Raw genomic sequence first — 24,140 nt, 5'->3', positions numbered from 1 at the left:
ACCCATTCCACCCTGCCTGTACTCTCTTCTTCACCTCTCTTCCACATTCACCATTACTCTGAACTGTTGATCCCAAGTACTTAAACTTTACCAACTCTACTCCCTGCATCCTCACCATTCCTCTACCCTTCCTCTCATTTACACACATATATTCTGTCTTAGCCCTGCTGACCTTCATTCCTCTGCTCTTTAGAGCATATCTCCACCTCTCCAGAGTCTCCTCAACCTGATTCCTACACTCACTACAGATCACAATGTCATCTGCAAATATCATAGTCCACGGGGCCTCCTGTCTGATCTCATCTGTCAACCTGTCCATCACCACTGCAAATAAGAAAGGACTCAGAGCTGATCCTTGATGTAATCACTCCACCTTAAATGGATCTGTCACTCCCACTGCAGTCCTCACCACTGTCACACTACCCTTGTACATATCCTGTACCACTCTTACATACTTCTCTGCCCTCCTCCTCATACAATACCACAACTCTTCTCTAGGCACCCTGTCATATGCTTTTTCCAAGTCTACAAAGACACAATGCAACTCCTTCTGACCTTCTCTGTATTTCTCCAATAACACTCTCAGAGCAAACATTGCATCTGTAGTGCTCTTGCCTGGCATGAAACCATACTGCTGATCACTAATCATCACCTCCCTTCTTAACCTAGTTTCTACTACTCTTTCCCATAACTTCAAGCTGTGACTGATCCATTTTATCCCTCTGTAGTTACTGCAGCTCTGCACATCACCCTTATTCTTAAATATAGATACCAAAACACTTTTTCTCCACTCCTCAGGCATCCTCTGACTTTCCAAAATTTCATTAAACAATCTAGTTAAACATTTCACTGCCATTTCTCCTAAGCACCTTCATGCTTCCATTGGGATGTCATCTGGACCAACAGCTTTTTCCATTCTTCATCCTCTTCATAGCTGTCCTTATTTCCTCCTTGCTAATCTGTTTCACTTCCTGATTCACTATCCCCACATCATCCAACCTTATCTCTCTCTCATCCTCTTCATTCATCAGACTTTCAAAATACTCTTTCCATCTACTCAACACACTCTCCTCTCTTGTGAGTACCTTTCCCTCACTATCCTTTCTCACCCTTACTTGCTGCACATCTTTCCCAGCTCTGTCCCTCTGTCTAGCCAATCGGTAGAGGTCATTTTCTTCCTCTTTAGTGTCCAATCTCTCATACAACTCTCCATATGCCTTATCCTTAGCTTTCGCCACCTCTCTCTTTGCCATACGTCTCATCTCCTTATACTCATGTCTACTTTCTTCATCTCTTTGACAATCCCACTTCTTCTTCACCAGCCTCTTCCTCTGTATACTCTCCTGTACTTTCTCATTCCACCACCAGGTCTCCTTGTCCTCCTTCCTCTGTCCAGATGTCACACCAAGCACCTTTCTAGCGGTCTCCCTTACTAGTTCTGCTGTAGTTATCCAGCTATTCAGTAACTCTCCACTGCCTCCCAGTGCCTGTCTTAACTCTTCCCTAAATTCCACTTCACAATCACCCTTTTTTAACTTCCACCATTTAATCCTTGGCACTGCTTTCCTCCTCCTCTTCTTGATCACCAACGTCATCCTACAGACCACCATTCTATGCTGCTTAACTACACTTTCCCCTGCCACCACTTTACAGTCTCAAATCTCCTTCAGACTGGCCCTCCTACATAGGATATAATCCACCTGTGTGCATCTTCCTCCACTCTTGTATGTCACTCTATGCTCCTCCCTCTTCTTAAAATACATATTCACCACAGCCGTGTCCATCCTTTTTGCAAAATCCACAATCATCTGACCTTTTGCATTCCTCTCCTTAACACCATACCTACCCATCACTTCCTCATCCCCTCTGTTCACTTCACCAACATGGCCATTAAAGTCTGCTCAAATCACTAGTCTCTCACCCTTGGGTACAATCATCACAACTTCATCCCACTTCTCATCCATCACACCCAACTTGTGGAGCATATGCACTAACAACATTCATCATTACACCATCAATTTTTCATAAACATTACTCTAGCAGACACTCACACGTATATATATATATATATATATATTTAGTATAACCCCTACCCCATTTCTCCATCCACACCATGATAGAACAATTTGAACCCGCTTCCTAAACACCTGGCCTTACTTCCCTTCCATCTGGTCTCTTGCACCAATACATCAGCCTTCCTTCTTTATATATATATATATATATCTCCCTATACCAGTCATACTGCCAACATTCAAAGTTCCTACCCTCACTGCTACACTCCTAACCTTCCTCCTCTCTTCCTGCCTTTGGGCATGCTCACCTCTTCTCCTTCGGCCAACAGTAGCCCAATTTCCGCCAGCACCCTGTTGGCTAACAGTACTGGTGGCGGTCATTGTATTCTCTCATCTGTCTAACAGATGAACAGCATCAGTGTTCAACCCAGCATGGCTTCCATACTCATCACAGAAGTACCTCTTTGCTGAATTTTGTTAATAATGTCAATCCCTATAGAAATGTCAAAAGACAGTTTCCACCATCTTCCTAGATTTATCAAAAGCTTTTCATACTGTCTCCCACCAGAAACTCCTATTTAAACTGTCATCCTTAGGGCTCACTAACTTTTCACTACAATGGTCCTACAGATACCTCTCAAATGGAAAATTAAAACTACTTATGTCTTTTGGAGTATTATTTAATGAAAACAAAAAATATACCAATAGATATTTAAAATAAAACCATGGGAAGATACATTTAAGTTGTGGACTTCAGAAGTCATTTCATTTTTATGAAATGAAGAACCTGCTGAACAACTTTATGATATTGTCTAGATGGAAATTAAACATTTGGTTAGAATGCAGGATCATAGGAAGTTACTAGGCTACTGGCCCTAAGGCCCTTGTAAACCTAGCCAAGTGTTTAGCCCATATTTAGAAAGTCAGCATCCAAAGCTCCTGTCCAGCCATTAAGGAAGTTTAAGATTACTTAAAATCTTATAAATATATATCAATACATTCTTAATGATAGAAATATGCAAATTGCTCTATTTCTGATACTTATAAAACATTAAGATAATTCTACTTCACAAACACATTGTAGAATATAAAATACTGTAATTCTAGACTATTTACCAGGGTTAGTGAGTTGATTTTGTCAACTCTTTTAATGTCTTAACTTTCCTTGAGTATTAGATTATTTACTTGCAGAACTTTATGAGGCTTGCAATTCTAGGCAAACAACTATTTTTTATCCCAACATATCTAATATTTGTTAAAAATGTTAAGATGTTACTAGGGAGATGGGTTATTTTTGCAGTTTGCCCAAAAACAGATTGTTTGAAGAAACAAAGGTTGAGACAAATTATTTGGGGAGATATGATATTCTTATCAAATTCCATAAAACTATATGGTGTTCCCACCACAAGTCTATCCCTTTCAGCCATACTATTCCTTTAAGGAGCATTTTAGCATAGGAAATGCAAATTCAAATTACTTCAAATGCGATAGGTATAAGAAAGTACTCTTATGGAATACAATATGAGGGACACACTAAAATATGTGTTAGTTCAGCTAAAAATATAAAATTTGTTAACTCCATGGTAATACATTTAAAGCTTTTAACAATTAGTTTAAGGCTGAAATGTTTGTATTGATATACAATGATAACTTACGTATATAACCAGATTAATATATTTTAATTATATGTTAATGTTATGCTTTCTAGGTCTCCCATTTTACGCATTTTTCTTTGTTATTCCCTTCCTAACAATTCCTCTCCAAATTTTCTTTCATTTAAATGAAAATTAAAGAAACATTAGATGAAAAAAAGAAGCTTTCTACTAGCACCAACAGACTTAAGTTTATAGGTTCATAGGTGAGTATTAGGTTAGCTTCCCTTGCGGGTTATTTTAAGCCTAGTCAATTTCCCTTTCAAAGGTGAGAATCAGACCATGTAACTTGTGACTGTGAGGTAAACTCATTAATCATTATACCAGCTCCCAACACGGCCACAGCCTTTAGTTTCAAGTTTAATTCTATCATCCTTAAGAGTTGTGCAGAATCCAGTTCTGTTTAAACATTGTCTGATATTCACTAATTATTTTACCATTTCTTGTAAGCCTCAATAACCCATAAATAACGCAGTAACATAATAATGCAGATCAGTAATTGGCAATATCATCAAATCCAGCCCTGAAGTCCATCAATCATGCAAAGCTGAGCACTATGGGTTTTGGCTTCTGAAACCAACTGCTGGTAACAGCAGCAGCAGCAGGAAGGACACAAAAATGGTCATTCAACGGTCAAAATATCAGCCACCATCCCAAGTGCTTCTAAAAAACCACATCATTCAACGGTCAAAATATCAGCCACCATCCCAAGAGCGTTTCAGCTAAAACATCATTCAACGGTCAAAATATCAGCCACCATCCCAAGAGTGTTTCAGCTAAAACATCATTCAACGGTCAAAATATCAGCCACCATCCCAAGAGTGTTTCAGCTAAAACCACAACAGCAGCCAGTTCTTTGCAACCCTCCAAGGTCAGACATCAGGTGCAACATATGAAATGCAGTCCAATTTCTCAGGGATCCACCAAACACAGATGCATACCACGTCTTCTGAAACTCACTGGTCACTTCTCAAAACTGTCTCAAACACCAACCAGAAACTGCTTTCAGTCTTTAAGTGCTTCATTCACAACCATGTACTGAATATAGACACTGGATACCTGGTGGCACTGAAGCTAATCATCATGGCAATTAACTGTAATGAGCTTAAGACTGGTGATAGAAATAAATCAACTTCAAACCTTGCCCCAGTGCAAAACTATAATATCCCTGCCAAAAAGAGCCAGACAAAAATGGTGAAAAAATAAAAAAATGCAGAGGCAACCAAACAGTACCATCTTGCTTGTCTCCTTTACCACACTCTTTTATCAATGACCATTGTTTAGTAAATATATATATCTACCCTACTAATAGAACAATAATATTTTAGAATAAAAACATATCTGAGCGAGAGTGCAAACACTATTACAAGTCAACCAACATCATCACTACTTTATCATCATTTTAATTAACATCATTAGGTTCTAGAACTCGTTTACTTATTTTCTTTGTTATAAATAATTCTTCCTGGTCAATATGTAACCTCTGGCTGTTCCCCCAGTCTCTGTACTTATCTAATCTTGAATCCCCTAATGACTCTTTTCCTGGTACTCCTGAATGTTAACTCTTCATCAGATCATAGGGGTTGGCATAATGGTTAAGGTGTACACCTCACAAACACAAGGTACAGGGTTTGATTCTCTCATTTACGGAAATTGGCTCAACATTAAATTGCCTGCAAGGACAGCTAGCCTATTACTTACCTTTGAACAGCCTAAACAAATATGGGCCTAGAATACAGCCTGTAAGACACACTGACTGCAACCTAAAATTTCACCTGTCCAGTGTTGGGAGGTTGGCATAATGGTTAAGGTGTTTACCTTACAGACACAAGATGCAGGGTTTGATTCTGATATGGGGTAACTGGCTAGGCTTAAAATGGCCCACAAGGGCAGTTAGATTAATAAGAATCTATGAACCTATAATATAGGCCTCCTGACTTCTCTGGAAGGTGACCTCAACAATATCTCATTTGTAGCCTTGGACTGTGAAGGATCTGATGGGATTACTGCATGTTCAGAGGTGGAAGCCCTAATTCTCATGATAGGTGGTCACTGCCATTAGCTGTGCAATGGCTGGTGTAATGAGGAAAAGAGTTTGATACCCTCCATCCCTGTAATTTGAAGAGAAAACCTTGTATCTATCAGTGGTCACACAGGCATCAGATTTCCCCTCACTCTCCCCCCAGGAATGGCCATTTAGCCATCAGCTGTTTCAGCAAATTCCCCTTGTCCCACCCTACCACAGGCCTGACTCCAATCCAGAACTCAGTCCACCAGTGACATAGATGGATGCTCTGCCTCTCTGTCATCAAGCCACCCAATGGCTTGAAATATTTTCACTTCCAGAAGGAGCTTTTACCACATTCTGATTACTCAAAGCAGTACTCATTATATTCTCATTTTTAAAGCCATATACAATATATCATATTCAGATAGCAGAACAACCTAAATACACATCCTTACTGTAAATAAAAATGTTTTTCAGTACAGAATATACAAAATGATTTTTATATAATTGATGCAAATTTTTGTGTGAAAATTTTGACAAAGAAAAACAGAAAGATCAAATGTTTCATGTTTAACAAAGATGAATTACTGAAGAAAAAAACAACACAACACTGTAACTGTGAAACACAGGTCACCATGTAAATTAATATAAATCGAGCAGTATTTCCTACATGTAAATATTATTTTTTTTCTGATGAGTGCAAAAAAAAAAATAATATAAAAATTGATTTTTTTTCTGCAGTTTAAAAAAATAATTTCGGAACATGAGAGCAGATACTCGGAATATAAAAGTTATTCATCATACAACTGTCTACAAAATGAATGCTCTTTTCATACAGATACACTGCATATTTTCTGAAAATTTTGAAAATATAAAAATCAGTTCCCCATATTTGCTTACTGTCTTCCACAACACAGTATGCTCGTACAGAACAAAAAAAAAATGAAAAAATCCTATCTGCCAAAACAAAAACTATTTGTATAAATGAAACATGCATGGTTAAGGCGTTATATATTTAGTATTTCTCATTTTGTATGCTTTGTACATTAGAACATCTGCTGTGTTTACAATGGAGAAGGTCAGTAAATATTCATGCATTCCTACTGCTGTAGATCAGTTCAGATTTATGTATGGTTTCATTTCTCTAAGTGTTTAACTTTCCATGCCACAAAATGAATGCACTGCATCTCTGAGTCATGACATATTTAAAGTTCATAAGGAAACCACCACTGTTTTTCCTTGATGTTTGCCACAGTTGCTTTGACCAGCATGTTTATGATTGGCACTTTTATGGCGCATATACAGTTACCAATACTAGAAGACTTAACTATGAGTGGAAATTCTCATATTAGTTTAGCTACTCCTTGCAAAACTAGGTCACTCCAGGTGTCCTTGTCCCATACTGCCTTTGTTTTAATTGCATGTCATGATAATTTTATTTTATGTCTCCAAGTATTCAGAACACTGTAGTGAGCCTACTGATGACTGTTATCTCTGCACTATAATATATGTATTTATGTATTTATTTTATTATAATTTAGTTGTTTGGGAGGGTGGCTTAATGGCTAAGGTGTTTGCCTTACAAACCCAAGGTACAGGGTTTGAGTCTTACAAGGGATAACTGGCTAGGCTTAAAATGGATCGCAAGTGCAGTTAACTTAGTAATAAACTATAACTAGGTTGGTTCTTTGACAGGTTTCAAACATGGTACAGGCCACAAACAGCAATGGTTTATAATCACCAAATCAACCAGCATATTTTTGGGAGATAAATCACAGCAACTATATGAAATACAGGTAAAAGTTATACAGACATTAAGCAAAGATCAGGACTGAACTCTGGACCAGGAATTGTGAAGCAGAAATTTTACAACTATGACATACTCTGATTTCCTGACATCTGATTGGTAATAGATGATCTTCATTACAATTGTTTTTTTCTCAGCATGGACATACTAATATTTTACCATAACATTTTCTGTTTAAATCTCTTATTGTGCATATTGTACATTTAGGCATTTTACCCCCTACTGCAAAGTTCTGCCATACACAGCACGCTTGCAAGGTTTTTGGTTTTGTTTAAATTTTCCCAATGTTTATTTTTATATACCTCGACACAAATTTACTCCATTCTTAAGGAACGACATAAAGTTCATAAAATCAGTTTTGCTTCTGTCTTCAATGTTTGCCAGCTATCCTGTTCTTAACACCAGCAATGGACCCAGAATTTCTACAACTAGTACTGTCTGTCTGTTCTTATTCTGCATTGCTCTAGTTTCTGCTTCCAAGTCTTGATATTTTACAACTTTGTCTTTCCATTCGTAAGATGCTACAGTCACTGGCTGTGAATTTTATTAACTTCTGTTATATCATATGGATCTTTCTTTACTGATTCAATTATTGTACTAATTTGGATTATTTTAGCAGTCTGCTTCTTCACTTTTGAACATACCGATGCTTTACTATGTAATTTTTCTGTTTAAAACCTTTTGCCACATGTAGCAGATTTGTACGGTTTCTGTGCACTATGAATGAACTGATGAGATAGCATTTGGTTTCTGTGCAAACTCCTTGCCACATTTATAGGGCTTCTGCATTTTCCAAATGTTTTGGGTTTCTAACACCATGACAAGAATGGACCTCATTACAGAGCTGGGGAAGGATTAGAGTTCATGAACTTTGAATAGTACAAAAAAGGCAATACTTACAGATAAAAAGAACTACTACTATAAACTGCAACAAACTCACCAAAATAATCCCCAGAAGTTCTGGTCTAGTATCAATAAACTCCTTTCCCCAGGGCACTCTTGAACACCCACCCCACTTGATGCCAATCCAAATACCCCCCATCAAACTGCCAATACCTTCAATTCTTTCTTCACTGAGATCATACAATCACTAGCTAGTCAACTAATCCCAGACAACTCAAGCCTTCCCACCCCCGTACCAGGCACTCTACCTACATTCAAACTGCAACCCATCTCCACTACTCTCATCTATAAATGCATCCAAAAACTCAAGCATTGTACTCCTTCTGCCGACCAGCTACCGTCACAATATCTCCAAAAAGCAGCCAAAGTAATTGCCTACCCTATATCCATCCCTATAAATAGGACAATTAAGGAGGGAACCATTCCAGACATTTGGAAAATCTCCCACATTATCCTCCTGCACAAAGGTGGGAACTCAAATGACTACTCTAACTATTGGCCAATAGCTCTCTTATCACCCTTAGCAAAAATTATGGAAAAATGCATTCACCAACAACTTTTACATCATTTATCTGAACATAACATAATAGCAAACTGCCAACATGGCTTTAGGTCATCACACAGTACCACAACTGCCCTTTTATCCTTTACAGATACCATCAATAGAAACCACAATAAAAACATCCTCTCATCTGCACTCTTTACGGACCTCTCAAAAGCTTTCGACATGGTAAACCACACCCTTCTAATCAATATTCTTGAATCCCTTTCCTTTGACTCTCATGATGTTAAATGGTTCAGATCCTACCTTAGCAACAGGCAGTTCTCTGGGAAAATCAAATTTCATCCTTTCTGCCAGTCACCCTCGGAGTCCCTCAGGGCTCTATTCTTGGACCACTACTTTTCTCATTATTTATCAATGACCTCCATGTAGCAATTCCTCAAGCCACCTGCATTCAATATGCATATGATTCCACGCTAGTATGCTCAGCTTACCCCCCATCAGAACTACATTCTCTTACTCAAAATGTTTTTAACATTGTAGAAACATGGTTTACAAAACGCTGCCTCCTTCTTAATGCCAAAAAAACCAAGCTCCTTCTCTTTACTCCCACTACTAAATCCTCCCCCATAGATTTCTCAGTCACTTCCAATAATGGCACTATTATATTCCCTGACTCTACCACGAAACTGTTAGGAATTACCATTGATAATAACCTTACATTTGATTACCATATAAATAACACCATTAAAACTGTCAACAGAAAAATAGGCTCCTTATATAGAATCAAACCTTTCCTAACCCCAACAGCCAAAACCAAGATTGCTCACTCCCATCTAACCTCAACTTTTCTGTACACCTCACCTATATATACTAACCTAAAGAAAAATAATCTTAAACTAGCAGCTTCCTATAACAACATTGCCATTTTTGCCACTGGCAATCCCTTTAGAACCCACCACTGTCTGAATCTTTGGCAGCTAGACTGGCTTGAATTTCAAAACCATCTGATTATCTCCCAACTCACCATTGCCCACAAGATATTTTACCAACCCAACACCACCCCTATACTCTCCAATTTCCTAATCCCCTATAAAAATCTGAATTCCCTACGTTCTTCTAGCAAACTCCTCGCTAGCATAACCAAGTCTAACAACATGGCTGGTGACTCTCTGCTTACTAACACAGTGGGTAAAAAGTGGAACCAGCTACCCAATGAACTAGCCCAACTCTCTTCCTTGCCTCTCTTTAAACATAAACTCAAAAAACACCTCAGAGCGCACTGGTTATTCCCTTGTAGCAACCCCGACTAACCACCCACTTGCACTTCTGATGCCTCCTGTTCCAAATAAACTTACTAACATTTTAAGCTAATTCATGCAAGCAAGACTGTTACTGTTTGAACTCTAATCAACATACTGCTGAAATCTTTCTACTTTTGATGTGTAAAATTCCTTATGAATCGTACTGTGCTACATTTTTTTATTGTCGCTTTTTCAAGTGTAAATATCTTCAGTATGTTATTATTACTTGTTTTACTTTTTTAAATCCTTTTAATTACCATGTAACAACATTTTTATTTTTTTTATTTTGCTGGAGCTTTTCTCCACGGGCCTCTACTGAAAATGGAAATATATCTAGCTAGACTAGCCCGGTTAACAAATGTAAAATAAATAAATAAACTGTTTCAATCTTTAATTTTCACCATGAGTGCTCTTCTCAGCACTTGCAATGTACTCAGAATCATCTCGTTTTGCAGTTCATACAGAGTTGCCATGTATCAGCATCAAATTTAACTACACTTAAAATATTTTTATTAACCCTGTTGCTCCTTCTAGTATTGAAATGATCTGGACATCTTTTATCTTACATAATTGTTGTTCCTGCTTGCATAGCTTGCTATTTTACAAGTTTGTGTTTCTCAGTATGTAGGACACTATAATCACTAAGTATAGTATATATATTTCAGTGTTTAGTGATATTTTTGTAATTTTTTCATTGATTACTTCACTTGGTGTTCTTGTTTCTGCTTTCTTAACTGTTGGTAACGGATGATCCCATGCGGTAAGAAGTTCTTCATTTTTGGTAATGCTTTGTGGTTCATATTTCCAATGCTTTTCAGCTATCTATATGTTGTAGTGTTTTTACAATCCTCAATGCAACAGTCTTGCCACATTGTTGTGCCTTTCAGTAAATAGACCCTCAGCCATGAGTATATTACAACCAGCAACAAGATAATGTGATACTGTTTCAGGTTCTGTATTACAGAATCTGCATTTGTCTGCATCTTCCATATTTTTTCTATATACATTATAGAACAACATGTAATTAACTTGCTAACTGAAGCCACCATTATTAATCTTTCATTTTTTGGTTTAAATTTACCTTTCCTTAACCATGCATGCAAGCAAACCTTTAACATGAGTTCTCTACACCTGCTACTATAATTGTGGGATTTTCCAGTTTTCCTTAATTCTCTTCTGATCCTGTTTTTTATACTCTCTGTTGCTGCCTGATTTTCTTCTACTTCTGGTTTATCCATTCCTGCTAATTTCAAAAATATACTGCTAATATGAGCAAAGATGTTACCTTAGACTTATTTTCTTCATGACTTAGAAATTTCACTAAATTTACGCACACACACACACACACACACACACACACACACACACACACACACACACACACACACACACACGTGCTTACACACACACACACACACACACACACACACTCGTGCTCACTCACACATGCACACATATGCACGTGCACCCACACACATGGACAGACGCATGCACATGTACACACAAATTATAGTTAATTTTGAGGACACCTATCTCTCTTGTCAGACAAAGGGACATATAATCTTGTCATGTAAAGGTTTTAATGTATCATTTGATAAGCATGAAGCATCTGTCTTTTTTTAAACTATCCAGTGCTTTCTATGGTCAATCAATCACACCAAACCAGTAAGTTAGGTCAGAAACAAGCTGATTTATAGCTTGAACTTTATTCCTAGATGTCAAGGCATTTTTCAACATTACCTTTAGTCTTCCGAAGTATTACTTACAAAGCTTTGTTCTCATTTGCTCATCCCTTACTGTTGATTCTTCATTTATTACCAAATATTTCCACACATCCTTCTGTTCACATTCCTGTGCCAGGTTGATATTTTCTTAGTGCTGCAGTTTTCCTGCTATATATGTTGCTTTTGCACATTTATCAAGACCAAATGTCATTTTTATACCATTTGAGAAAGTCCTTTGGAGCTGTGCTTTCAGATTCTTGTCTGATGATCTATACAGTTTAAATCATCCACAAAAAAATAGATAAGATGTCTTTGAACAACGTTGCTTTCTGGAAGTTAAGCTGTAAACATGGCCTAGTCTATTAAGTAAATGACAGCTTAATGAGTTAAGGGCAATGCAAAACAGCAATGTTGACAAAGAATGATCCTGGAATTTCGTCCTTTGGATTTTTACCTCTAGAGTACTAACTTGTACTTTATCCTGACTAAATTGGAAAGTGGTCTGTCACTGTTTTACATTCATTGTGTATGGCTGATGAAAGTAGGGTGTATATTATAAATCTGTAAGCATTCTGTAATCCATGAATGTGGGATGTTGTTAAAAGCTGTTTTGTAAGCTATCCATGCCATATGTACCCCCCATTTTTTACAGCTCTCTATTATGAGTGTGTTTAGCAATAAATGATCCTTTGTTACATACGATTTAGTTTTGTTACCCAATTGTTCTATTGGCATAACTGAGTTTTTTTAAGCAACTATAACCTCTGTCTGCATCATTTTCAATATACAATTTATTTATTGTCAGAAGGTAAGTTGTTGATCTATAGTTCTTAGGATTGCTTACAGGTTAGCTCTTAAGAAGGAGTATGTTTTTTTCCCTGCTGTTAATCAGGTTGGGGTCTTTTCAGGATGTGCATACAAATAATTTTATTCAGGGTAAAATCTTTTTGCAAAGATATTAATATCTTCAGCCAGTTAGAAGTCTTTGTTATTGTGTCTACATTTGTCTGACTTTTACTTTATTCCATTTCATATCCTATGTGTTTTCCCTGCCTCTTTGTATCACTCTTTCCTTCCAGCATCTTTGTTATATTCAACAGAGTCTTCATAAATACTTCTCTAAAATGTACTGATTTCTTCTTTTTTAGGTGGTGTTTCTATTATTTTTGCTTTGTTTCCTAATTCTACTTTAAACTTTGCTAGTTTTTTTATTATTTTTCTTTTATATTTGTGTATATACCTTTTATGTTTTGCTCTGCTTGCATAGATATGGCTAGTTTATTATTGGGGACAGAATATGATAAATCCTGATCTGTTCCGATATAATGTGTTGTCTTTGCCATATATATCTTTCTAAGACTTTTCTGAATTGTTCCCCTTTTTGTATTCTTCTAACCGTAATGCTTCTTGTCTTAGTTCCGTTACAATGTTCTGTATCGAATACTTCCACAGTGGCATTTGATTTGCTCCCCTTTTTGTATTCTTCTAACAGTAATGCTTCTTGTCTTAGTTCCGTTACAATGTTCTGTATCGAATACTTCCACAGTGGCATTTGATTTGCTCCCCTTTTTGTATTCTTCTAACCGTAATGCTTCTTGTCTTAGTTCCGTTACAATGTTCTGTATCGAATACTTCCACAGTGGCATTTGATTTGTTCCCTTCCTTTCCTTTGTTACTGTACATTTTTGCGGTAACACTTCATTTGTTACTAGTAATATATCCTAGGTTGTTGTTGTGTCTTTCGGCTTCTCCCGGTTTCCTTTGTTACTGTACATTTTTGCGGTAACACTTCATTTGTTACTAGTAATATATCACAGGTTGTTGTTGTGTCTTTTGGCTTGTCCCGGTTAGGGGTCACCACAGCAGAACTCTGGTCCGCTAATGATTGGCAGTAGATTTTTACGTTGCCGGCCCTGACGCACAACCTTCAACGAAGGTACGCCCATTCACGCATGTCTCCACACAGAAGACGATCTAGCTGAGAATCGAACAGGACTATGTCTTACTGTGAGGCGACAATGCTACCGCAGCACCACCACCGCTATTTCTTATAAATCACATGACTTTTTCTTGGCAGTCTCAATTACTGCATTTATCTCAATTACTGTATTCAACTGTTTACCAGTCTTTTAACATTTTCAGATTTATTCACTTACTGTACTCTATTTCTTTTATCGATCTAAATATATCAGCCCATTTCTATTAAATCAAGCGGGTATTCGTTTAGATCATTTTCTTCCAGACTGAGCACAACCACGTTTCCCTTTTTTTGTACTTTTACTCTTGCGGTTTAATTCTAACTGCATTTTTTCAGAACATCACCACCATGGATCATCGTCCAATGCATCCTACTCCTTCTGTTACATCACCATCTGGGGACTCATTGACCCTTCGTGGTGCCCTACTGCCTGTACAGGAGTTTGTACACTAAATCCTTCACTTCATAGCTGGTCTGTCACTGCAAATTCTAATTTATATTTCCTCCTCGCTAAACTTCTTTTTCTAAATTACTTTACTCCACATTTGTGAATTTATTTCTCTTTTTTGTTTTGTGAACTACAATCTTCATAAACTGTACTTTTTATATTGATTAATATGGCTTCCTTCTTTTCTTTTCTAAATATGCCTTCCTTCTCTGCATAAATATTGCATCCTATCAGATCTCTTTTTCTTCCCTGTGTCAATGTTTCTTTTTATACCTTTCAATAGCCTCTGTTTTTGATGTTTATCTTTTTTCATTTCCTCTGTCCCTCCTGTCTCCAGGAAGTCTGATGTTGCTTCATCTAGGCAGTTTTTGCCCCATCTGGCACACTATGGATTTTAAATTATTATCCATAAATTTTCAGTTTTTTGTGGTGAAAATATTTTTCTTTCTTATTCGTGCTATTTGTCATCTGGGTGGAAATTCTGGGTTTGTTGCACAAAAGAAACAACACAAAACCTCTTTCTTATATGCAGCAGTCTGCTTTATTGTTTTTATGTATCTCACCTGATCTGCCAGTTTTTTTTCTTGTACAATTGAATACTCCACAGAAAGGCACCAAACACAAACTAATACATTCTGTGGTACCTCCTTTTTGGTACCACAGAATTTATCCATTTTTGTTTGTTTTTTTCTTCTTTAATTGCAGGCTGTTTCTACCCCTCTATCACACATAGGTGACATATCCACAGTGTTGTCTAGCCCTGTGGTAGGAATGTTTCCTTGCTCAGATGATTCTATGCTGCCTTCTGTACTACAGGAGAGGGCATTTTTTACCCCAGTATATGTCATCAATGCTTCCTTATTATTATTTGACCTACATTTCTCCATAATATCTATAATGCTGTCTACGTATCACTGCTGTTTGTGAGATTTTATAAACACAGGGTCTGCCGTATGAAGGATCTCACCGCGGCTCATGGATGAATTCCTTTTCATGAATACTACTTTCCTTCACTTGTTGGTTCTGTCTCTCATTCAGACCCTGCCTGCTCTTCTCCGCAGTGTGGACACAGTTATGCTTTAATAAGTTCTGTTTCTGTTTAAAACTCTTGTTACAAATATCACATTTGTAGGGCTTCTGCTCACTGTGTGCCAACTGATGCTTTGCCAGGTCACCTTTAAATGCAAAGCTCTTGTCACACTTGGCACATTTATGTGGTTTCTGCCCACTGTGGACTAACCGATGTGCTACTATACTACTTTTGTGGGCAAAACTCTTGTCACAGATGTCACATTTATGTGGTTTCTGCCCACTGTGGACTAACCGATGTGCTACTATACTACTTTTGTGGGCAAAACTCTTGTCACAGATGTCACATTTATGTGGTTTCTGCCCACTGTGGGCAAACTGATGTGTTACTAAATTACTTTTGCAGGAAAAACTCTTGTCACAGATGTCACATTTATGTGGTTTCTGTCCACTGTGGGCAAACTGATGTGCTACTATACTACTTTTGTGGGCAAAACTCTTGTCACAGATGTCACATTTATGTGGTTTCTGCCCACTGTGGACAAGCCGATGTGCTACTATACTACTTTTGTGGACAAAACTCTTGTCACAGATGTCACATTTATGTGGTTTCTGCCTGCTGTGGGCAGTCTGATGTGCTACTAAACTACTTTTGTAAGCAAAACTCTTGTCACAGATGTCACATTTATAAGGTCTCTGCCCATTGTGTATATACTGATGATGTACTAAACTAACCTTAACCTTAAAAACTCTACCACAAATTTCACATTTATATGGTTTCTGCCCCATGTGGACAGTCTCATGTCGCACCAAGCTTCTCTTAACAAAAAAACTTTTGTCACAAACTCCACACTTAAAGGGTTTCTGCTCAGAGTGGGAGTGCAGATGCTCCATCAATCTTTTTTTAATTGTATAACTTTTATCACACATGGAACACTGATAGGGTTTCTGTCCAGTGTGCATAAGTTCATGCGCTACCAAACTGGTCTTCTCTGTAAAACGCTTGTCACAAAGTGAGCATTTATATGGTTTCAGTACAGAATGGGTTTGTTGATGCCGTGTCAGTCTACCTTTAATTGGAAAACTCTTGCCACATGTGGCACATATATAGGGTTTCTGTCCAGTATGCAGTAACTGGTGTTGTACCAAACTACTCCTCGCTGTAAAACTCTTGCCACATGTGGCGCATTTGCAGGGCTTATGTCCAGAGTGCACCAACTGATGTCTTGTCAGGACACTCTTCTTAGCAAAGCTCTTGTTGCACTTGGCACATTTATGTGGTTTCTCTCTATACCGCATAATCTCATGTACAGCTGAAGTTTTTTTACCCATAACTACATTGTCATACGGATTATAATTATACGATTCCTGACTGGTGTGGAATGGATACCCTGCTAAACTTATTTGACTTGTAGAAGGTTTGTCAAATGTGACACATTTATTCAGCTGCTCACTACAGGTGCCCTGGTTATATGCTACAATTGTATCCTTTTGTCTTTGGTCACAGGAAACAAATTTATCCTTTATATTGTTACTATTAAATACACATTTTTTGATGTCATCAAGCCATTTCCATCCATAAATTTCCAATTCTGTTTCTAAACTGGAATTCCTGTTTATGCCCTCACTGACTTCCGCATAGTTACAACAACCACTTCTGGACTGTTCCTTGTCTTGTCCTGTGCTTTCCATTTTGACAGGCAAAGCCTTGTCATATTCAGAACAAAAGTCTTTCCAATGTGATGACCGACATGTTTGAATCTCACTGGAGTCTGCATTCCTGTCAACTTAAAAGAAAATCGACATATCAGAGTATTGTAAGCATATACAATGACACTTTATTTTCTTGCCATAACAATTAACAGTAAAAATGATATGCAAGTGCAACCTCAGATGTATCTTTGTAAATTTCTAATTCTAGTAAACACTGTTGATTAATGTTCCTTAATGTTGATACATTTAGCAGTGCTAATGGATGAGATGTCTACATTATGATACCTATAAGGGTTTCTGTGCATGTTTAATACATTTCAGTGCACTTACAGTCTCGCTCTTTTCCTGCAAGCAGCATGTGTTACTCATATTCACTTCAGCTTTACTTATCCTTAGCATTAGTCATCTTAAATAATTAAAATTATTTTTTTAAGACTTCAGTGACATTCTCTGTTCATTACCTACACTAGTAGGTTTTAAATAAAACCAGTAGATAAACCACAAAACAATGGAACATATTGTGAATTATAAATAAAACCACAAACAGTGACTGGAAATAAATAAATAAAAAAAAACATATTTATGTATTTCTGGTGCTGGTAGTGGTTTTATTTATTTATTTTTTTCAAATGAAACCACAATTAACAGCAAAAATGTGTAACACAGTGGCTTCATTCATGAAAGAATGCTTAACAACAATGACTTGTAAGGACATGTAACACAACGGCTTTATTCATGTAAAGCACTAGGTAACTTGTCTACCACATAAGGAGTGGTTCTGGCCCAGAAATTGTAGTTATTGGCTGATCTGGGCAATCTCTTCCATCTCTCTTAACTTTCTGATTTGAAAGCTTGCATTTGCACTTGTTTCTGTCATGTAACTCGTCTAGTACAGACACAGATGCTTTGTTTTAGCACTTAAATTTTCTTATTCATGCTCAGCACTTGTTCAGAACTTGTAAGCACTAAATAAGCTACTAATTACTGTAGCACTCAACCTTCCTCATTACCTAACAGTTTTTGTACTTACTTTCTCACTTGCTTAGAGAAAAACAGCTCTTGTGCTCACTTTCCTCACTTATCTAGAGGAAAATAATTTTTTATTCAGGCATGTCCAAGGGTCAGCTCCCAGTGTTCTATCCTGTCTATCTGATGAACCTGGGCATCTTGGGGCAATGTAGAAATTGCCTCATGTACACAGACAACCCTCTCCTCCTACCACCCAACACTACAACCTGTGAGAGATGCACTTATCCAGCCAAACTGGAGGTAAAGCTCTCTCCAACCAAGACTGAACTTGACAGTCATGAGGAGAAGGTAAATATTTGCACCACACTACACTCATCATATAGTCTCACTAAATCTACACCACCAAAATCCACACATAATAACACAAAAACATTCACGGAGGCTCTCAATAATAATCTGTCTAAGCAACAGAGACCTCCAAAGCAGAAACGCAAGCAACTTCCATCCCCCAACACATAGCCCACAGACTCAGTGTGCCACTCAACCACAGCCAATAAGGCAAAACAACGTACCCAACACACTAGTCATAGGTGACTCTATAGTCAGGCACACTGATGTCTCACTCACCAGGCTAAAGAAGGAGAAGGTTACTGTCAGCTGCCTGTCGGGTACCAGGATCCGCCACATAACCCATGTACTCAGGTAACTCCACAACAAGTACAAATATGACTCTGTCACTGTCCATGTTGGTGTGAATGACCTGAGACATACCTCCCTGGACTACATGAAAAGAGACATGGAACAGCTCTATGATCTTGTAGCCCAGGCAGGTATGACCCTAGCCCTGAGTAGCATTCTGCCATCGCCCCAAATGATACTGCAGTACAAGGACAAAATGATTGACTTCAACAATTGGCTAAGCTTCTGGTGTCATTCCAAGGGGATCCAGTATCTGTCTGCTTGGGATGACATGGTCGACAGACCACAATGCTTTGCCACAGATGGCCTGCACCTGTCGCAGCTGGGATTCCGGATACTGACTAAGGCTCTTGCTGCCCCTATAGTGCCTTTTTTAGGCAAGGTTAAATAACAAATTCACCACCATAACAGGAACAGGCAAGCAAAAACTGAGGGTAATGCTACTCAATGCTAGAAGTCTAAATCTTAAAATGCACTCACTCAAGGCAATCCTTAAAATGGAGAACATCGACATCTGTACAGTGACTGAGACCTGGTTCAAGGCTCCAGAGAACACCCCTGCACTACCAGGCAATAACTCATATCACACTTTTCGGCCATGTAACCTGGACCGAAACACCAAAGGTGGAGGTGTGTCCATATTCATTAAGGATATCCACACCTCCAGGCTAGTTGCTCAGCATAATGCATCCGAGGTTATCCAAGTGCAACTTACTCTGGGCAAAACTGCAATCCAAATTGTAGCTTGCTACAGATCCCCCTCCATACCCCAGGATTCCCACTCCTCTTTTCTTGATGTACTGGAAAATATTAGGGTTCAACCAAACACCCTAATAATGGGCGACTTCAACTACCCCACCATTAACTGGGAAAACTGCTTGTGTACCAACTCCTTAGCTCAACGCTTTCTGGAATTCATAAACTCCAATGCCCTGGATCAACTTATCCACACCCTCATCAGGGGCAACAATATCCTAGACCTAGTCATTACCAACATGAGTGAACAGTGTTCCACACCTGAAGTCAACTTGCCATTGGTCCGATCTGACCATAAGCTAATTACCCTTGATATCCACATCCCGCCCCCACCCAGCATTAAGGAAACCACAGTAAAAAATTTCTCCAAAGCCAACTTCATGCTTTCTAAGACAGAAGTGATGAACTTCATGACACCCATGCAGATGGATAATACAATTACAACTGCTGAATCCTACACAAATGCACTCTATAAGCACTTACACGAGTGCATGGATCGTGCTATCTCAAACAGAACTAAGACGCTATCCTCCAAAAAAAGGAAGCCAATCTGGTGGTTGTTAGATATTATGAATTTAAGGTTGAAATTAATTCCATTGTAAATATGCTGAAAGAAAAATCTTGCTTAAATGCAGAAACAGAGTTTAGTAATATGTGATCAGCAACCATACTAAATGACTGTGGCTTAAAAAAATAAGGAACTTGCTTATGAGTGTATTACACACACATCAAGAAAGCTGACTTCTTACAGACGTGACAAGAATGTAATCTGCTTTCACTGTACAACAGGACATGCTTTTCTAAGAAAGTTTAAAAATGTGCTTTTCTAATCCACAAGGCGTTTTCTTGAAGACAGTTTACTTATCAGCATTTGCACAAGAACAGATGTGTTAGCATTTGCGTCATCAAGGCAGTATCTTTCCAAAACCAAGAGGGTGTGTGTTTAACTAAAATATGTATAAAAAGTCTGTATTAAATCTAGTTATGTTAGGGGTATGATAGGGACTCATTTGTCCTGAGGTAAATGGTATATCTCTCACATCATCTGTACTATCAGATGAAGTAACTAGCAGGATACACCACGAGAATACCACAACGTAGATAAAAACTTCTTTATTCCACAACAAGTAAAACACAGAAGATAAGCGCTTTCGCGTGCTTCATGCACGCTTCATCCGATCTATTGAACATAATCATTCTACCACTTATATAGTAAGTAAGCCATTCAATTCTACACTAACAATTAAGTAATTATGCCTGACAATTAGAATTTAAAGCCCCATACGCCAATTTTCTAGTTTCATCAACTACAACACTATCAAACTACCCAACAGATTCAAATGGCATGGACAGTGAATAGTGGCTAAATAAATCAATAAATCAATAAATAAATAATTAAATTAATGTCTGCTTGTCTTTCTACCAAAGAAGCATATAAAAACATATAAAGTTGGAACAGTACTTTAAGCTGCAACGTTTGTCCAGTTTGGTTTATTATAAAAGTTATTGGTTACTGCTCTTAAAGACAGGTGCTGCAAAGTATATTCTCTCATCAGTGTATATTCTGCAAGTTTCTGTATGCGACAGACTGTGAATGCAAATATAACCAGACTTTGAATTTTAGCAGAATCCAGCCAGCAAGACTGAGTGTCTTAAGAAGACTTCAAATCCCACAGCAAGAGCAAGCAGTAAGAAGCAGTAAGCAGATCCAAATATTTTTTCAATAGCGACCCAGCTGAGTGTCTAGAGCACCATATAATTTTTCAATGGCAAGCTAGCCTGCATTTGAACGTAAAATCTGCATTTGAACCTAAAATCTGCATTTGAACCTAATGCCTGCATCTGAACCTACACTCTGCATTCAAACACAGGGGGAGTGATGGTAAGCCCTGCAGAGGGTTACTTCAGTTAAATTGCAGTAACTAACATTTGTACATATGTGTCAATTCTGAACAGAAGTATTCCAGTTTATGCAGCTTGCAGTAGTAAAGTTTTTTAGACGTCTACATCCGGAGTGAGACAGAAGTTCCAGTTGCAGTGCCATAATTTCACTAAAGAAAAGGGGGATATCCACTAGCCCAACAGTCCACTGCCTGTTGTGCTTTACCAGCTTCTCAAGTGACTCTGAAATATTTCTAGCCATCAGCAACAACAGCCTGATCCCCTGTTTTCTTGCTAACTGGTAAGACTTTTTTCTGTGTCACATATTTAGTGTGGATGATGTTAAACAGTTTGTATATTCTTACATAGTTTGTATATTCTTAGACAGTTTGTATATTATTAGACAGTATGGATAGTAAATTGCAATGTTGGTATACACAGCATATTAGTAAATGTAAAACCTTAGTAGGGCAGGTTGATAGTAAGGCATTATGCAAATGTATTACAATATTTAACTGGTATCTCAAAGAAAACTATGTGAAATATAACAAATGTTTATTGTGTGACTCAACATAAACTGCATTTTGTGTATTATGTCATAAAACAATAGACTGTGAAGACAGATCTGTTCATGATAAAGAATTAACTAAGGCTAAAGTGTTTCTATTATATTCAGATGTTAAACAGTTATGTCCTGTCACCACATGTGAGTCAAATCAGTTACTGATAGAACCACTAGTACATTTTGTTACAAAAAAATGTAGTAAACTTCTAAAAAAGAGACTCAATGAGTTCAGGAAGTTTAGACAAGTTATACAAACATTTTTTCAAAAGTGCATAGGAGTTTCAGATTCAGCAGAACAGGTTCCTGAGACATATCAGGCAGACCATGAGGAGACTCTTAAACAACAGTTACAAGATGAAGAAAATAGATTAGCTGAACTGACAGAGACTGACTTCCTTCATACATTGGGAAAGAGTAGGAAACTACAGCTGATCTGTACAAAAGAAATATATTTTATAACATGTTTGTGTTTTGAAAATGGTTAAGCTTACATGGTAGGATGGTGAAATACAAATCATTCTCAAATTTTTAAAATTTCCATTCAATTAAAGCAATATATTTATCAGTACTAAAGTAAAGTAGAGCGTATGACTGCCATTCTCATAGCATAGTCAAAAGGTAAACAAAACAGTTCTTGTATATAAAAATTAAATAAAAATAGTTAATAAGAGTAATGATTTAAAGTCACAAGACTGACATGCATGCATTTTCTTTTTATATAATACACAAGAATAACAAGGCAGACAACAGCAAATATAAATAATGTAAATATATAAATGTGTTTGTTAAGCTAATATCTATTTATTTTTTTATATATTTTTTTTATAATTGTATAGTAACACCACACCGAACAGTTAAAGTTCTGAATTTTAAAAAGAAATAAAATCACGGATGGTATTAGTCAAACAGTCTTTGTAAAATGAATGTCAGAACAGTTAAATAAATAAATAAAAATACTGAAATCAAAAGTAAAAAAATATGTAAGCTAATTGTAAAATAATGTTTAGTTTGCATAGTTATGCAAATCACAAATATAATACTATTTTATAACTGCATTTTACTAACAGATGATTAAAGGAAAAATGCTAAAAAGGGTTAACTGAAATATGAGCTCAGACCTTCCTAAACTGGATGAATAGTTACAGGAAATGTTGAACAGGTAAGATAAGAAACAAGACTGCCAGACAAGTGGCTTGAGTTTTTCTAAAAACTTATTGTTGTTGAAACATAATTGTTAAAATGTTCACATGCAACACTATTTGGTAATTATAATAAAACATCACAATTGTGCATAAAAAATAATAAAAAAAAAACCTTAGTTACATCAAGTATAGCCAACAGATGGGCTATAGTATATATACAGTTTAAATGAAGTAGACAGGAGGGTACAAATAACTACTACTAGTAGAAATAGACAGCAAAGGCAACAGAAAAGATGATCAGATCAGACAAAGGTCTATAGTTTAATAACCTAATAAAGCAAATGTATAACCAAAGTGTTGGGCTGACATATATTATAAAGCAGATAAACAATACTGCAGTACTACAGGGGGAGGGGTACTTTCTCAGTTTTACAATGACTGTATAAGCAGTACTGCACAAGGGTCTGAAATAAAGCTACATAAAAATAAAGCTACAGAAAAAAATAAACAAGAGTCAGAAATAAAGCTACAGAAAAAAATAAACAACAAGGATCTAAAAGCTACAGAAAAAAATAAACAACAAGGGTCTGAAATAAAGTTACAGAAAAAATAAACAAGGGTCTGAAATAACGCTACAGAAAAAAATAAACAACAAGGGTCAGAAATAAAGCTACAAGAAAAAAAATAATATTTCATTCCTTCTTGACAATACTCTTTTAGGGGGGAAGGAAAAACAGGTATTAGTGCATTAGACATACTGGTAAACAGATTGAACCTGACAGAATACGATATTTTAGTATTAAATTGTATTTACAACCTGTTAAACTGTAAAATTGTACAAGAGATGGTTTAAAAAACAAGAGATGGCTTAAAATTGATTAAAGATATACAAGAGAAAGTAAAGATATGTATAAATTGAGCAAGAATGGTCACTATTTTTTAATATGTTTTTGACAAAACAATGTTGGTATAAAAAAGAAAATAACAGGACATATGGATTTGGTATCAATTCCACTAGATATTTCTAAAGAGACATAAACATTTTCCA

At 37.0% G+C, this 24,140-nt stretch overlaps 1 protein-coding gene across 1 annotated transcript in view; it reads right to left on the bottom strand.

Moving 5' to 3' along the window:
* Positions 1-13,893: 13,893 nt before the first annotated feature.
* LOC122798688 (zinc finger protein 883-like) overlaps positions 13,894-24,140 on the bottom strand; it is a 96,251-nt gene continuing 86,004 nt past the window's right edge. The window contains exon 4 of the mRNA XM_044067781.1: positions 13,894-17,154. Within this exon, the coding sequence (XP_043923716.1) occupies positions 15,302-17,154 (1,853 nt within the window). The 3' untranslated portion in view covers positions 13,894-15,301. The remainder of the gene's footprint in view (positions 17,155-24,140) is intronic.

This window comes from Protopterus annectens, chromosome 3.part1, assembly GCF_019279795.1.
Source record: "Protopterus annectens isolate FY-2018-M chromosome 3.part1, PAN1.0, whole genome shotgun sequence".
Taxonomy (NCBI): Eukaryota; Metazoa; Chordata; order Ceratodontiformes; family Protopteridae; genus Protopterus; species Protopterus annectens.
The sequence above is the reverse complement of the archived record's forward strand: the minus strand, read 5'-3'. Positions and strand labels throughout refer to the sequence as shown.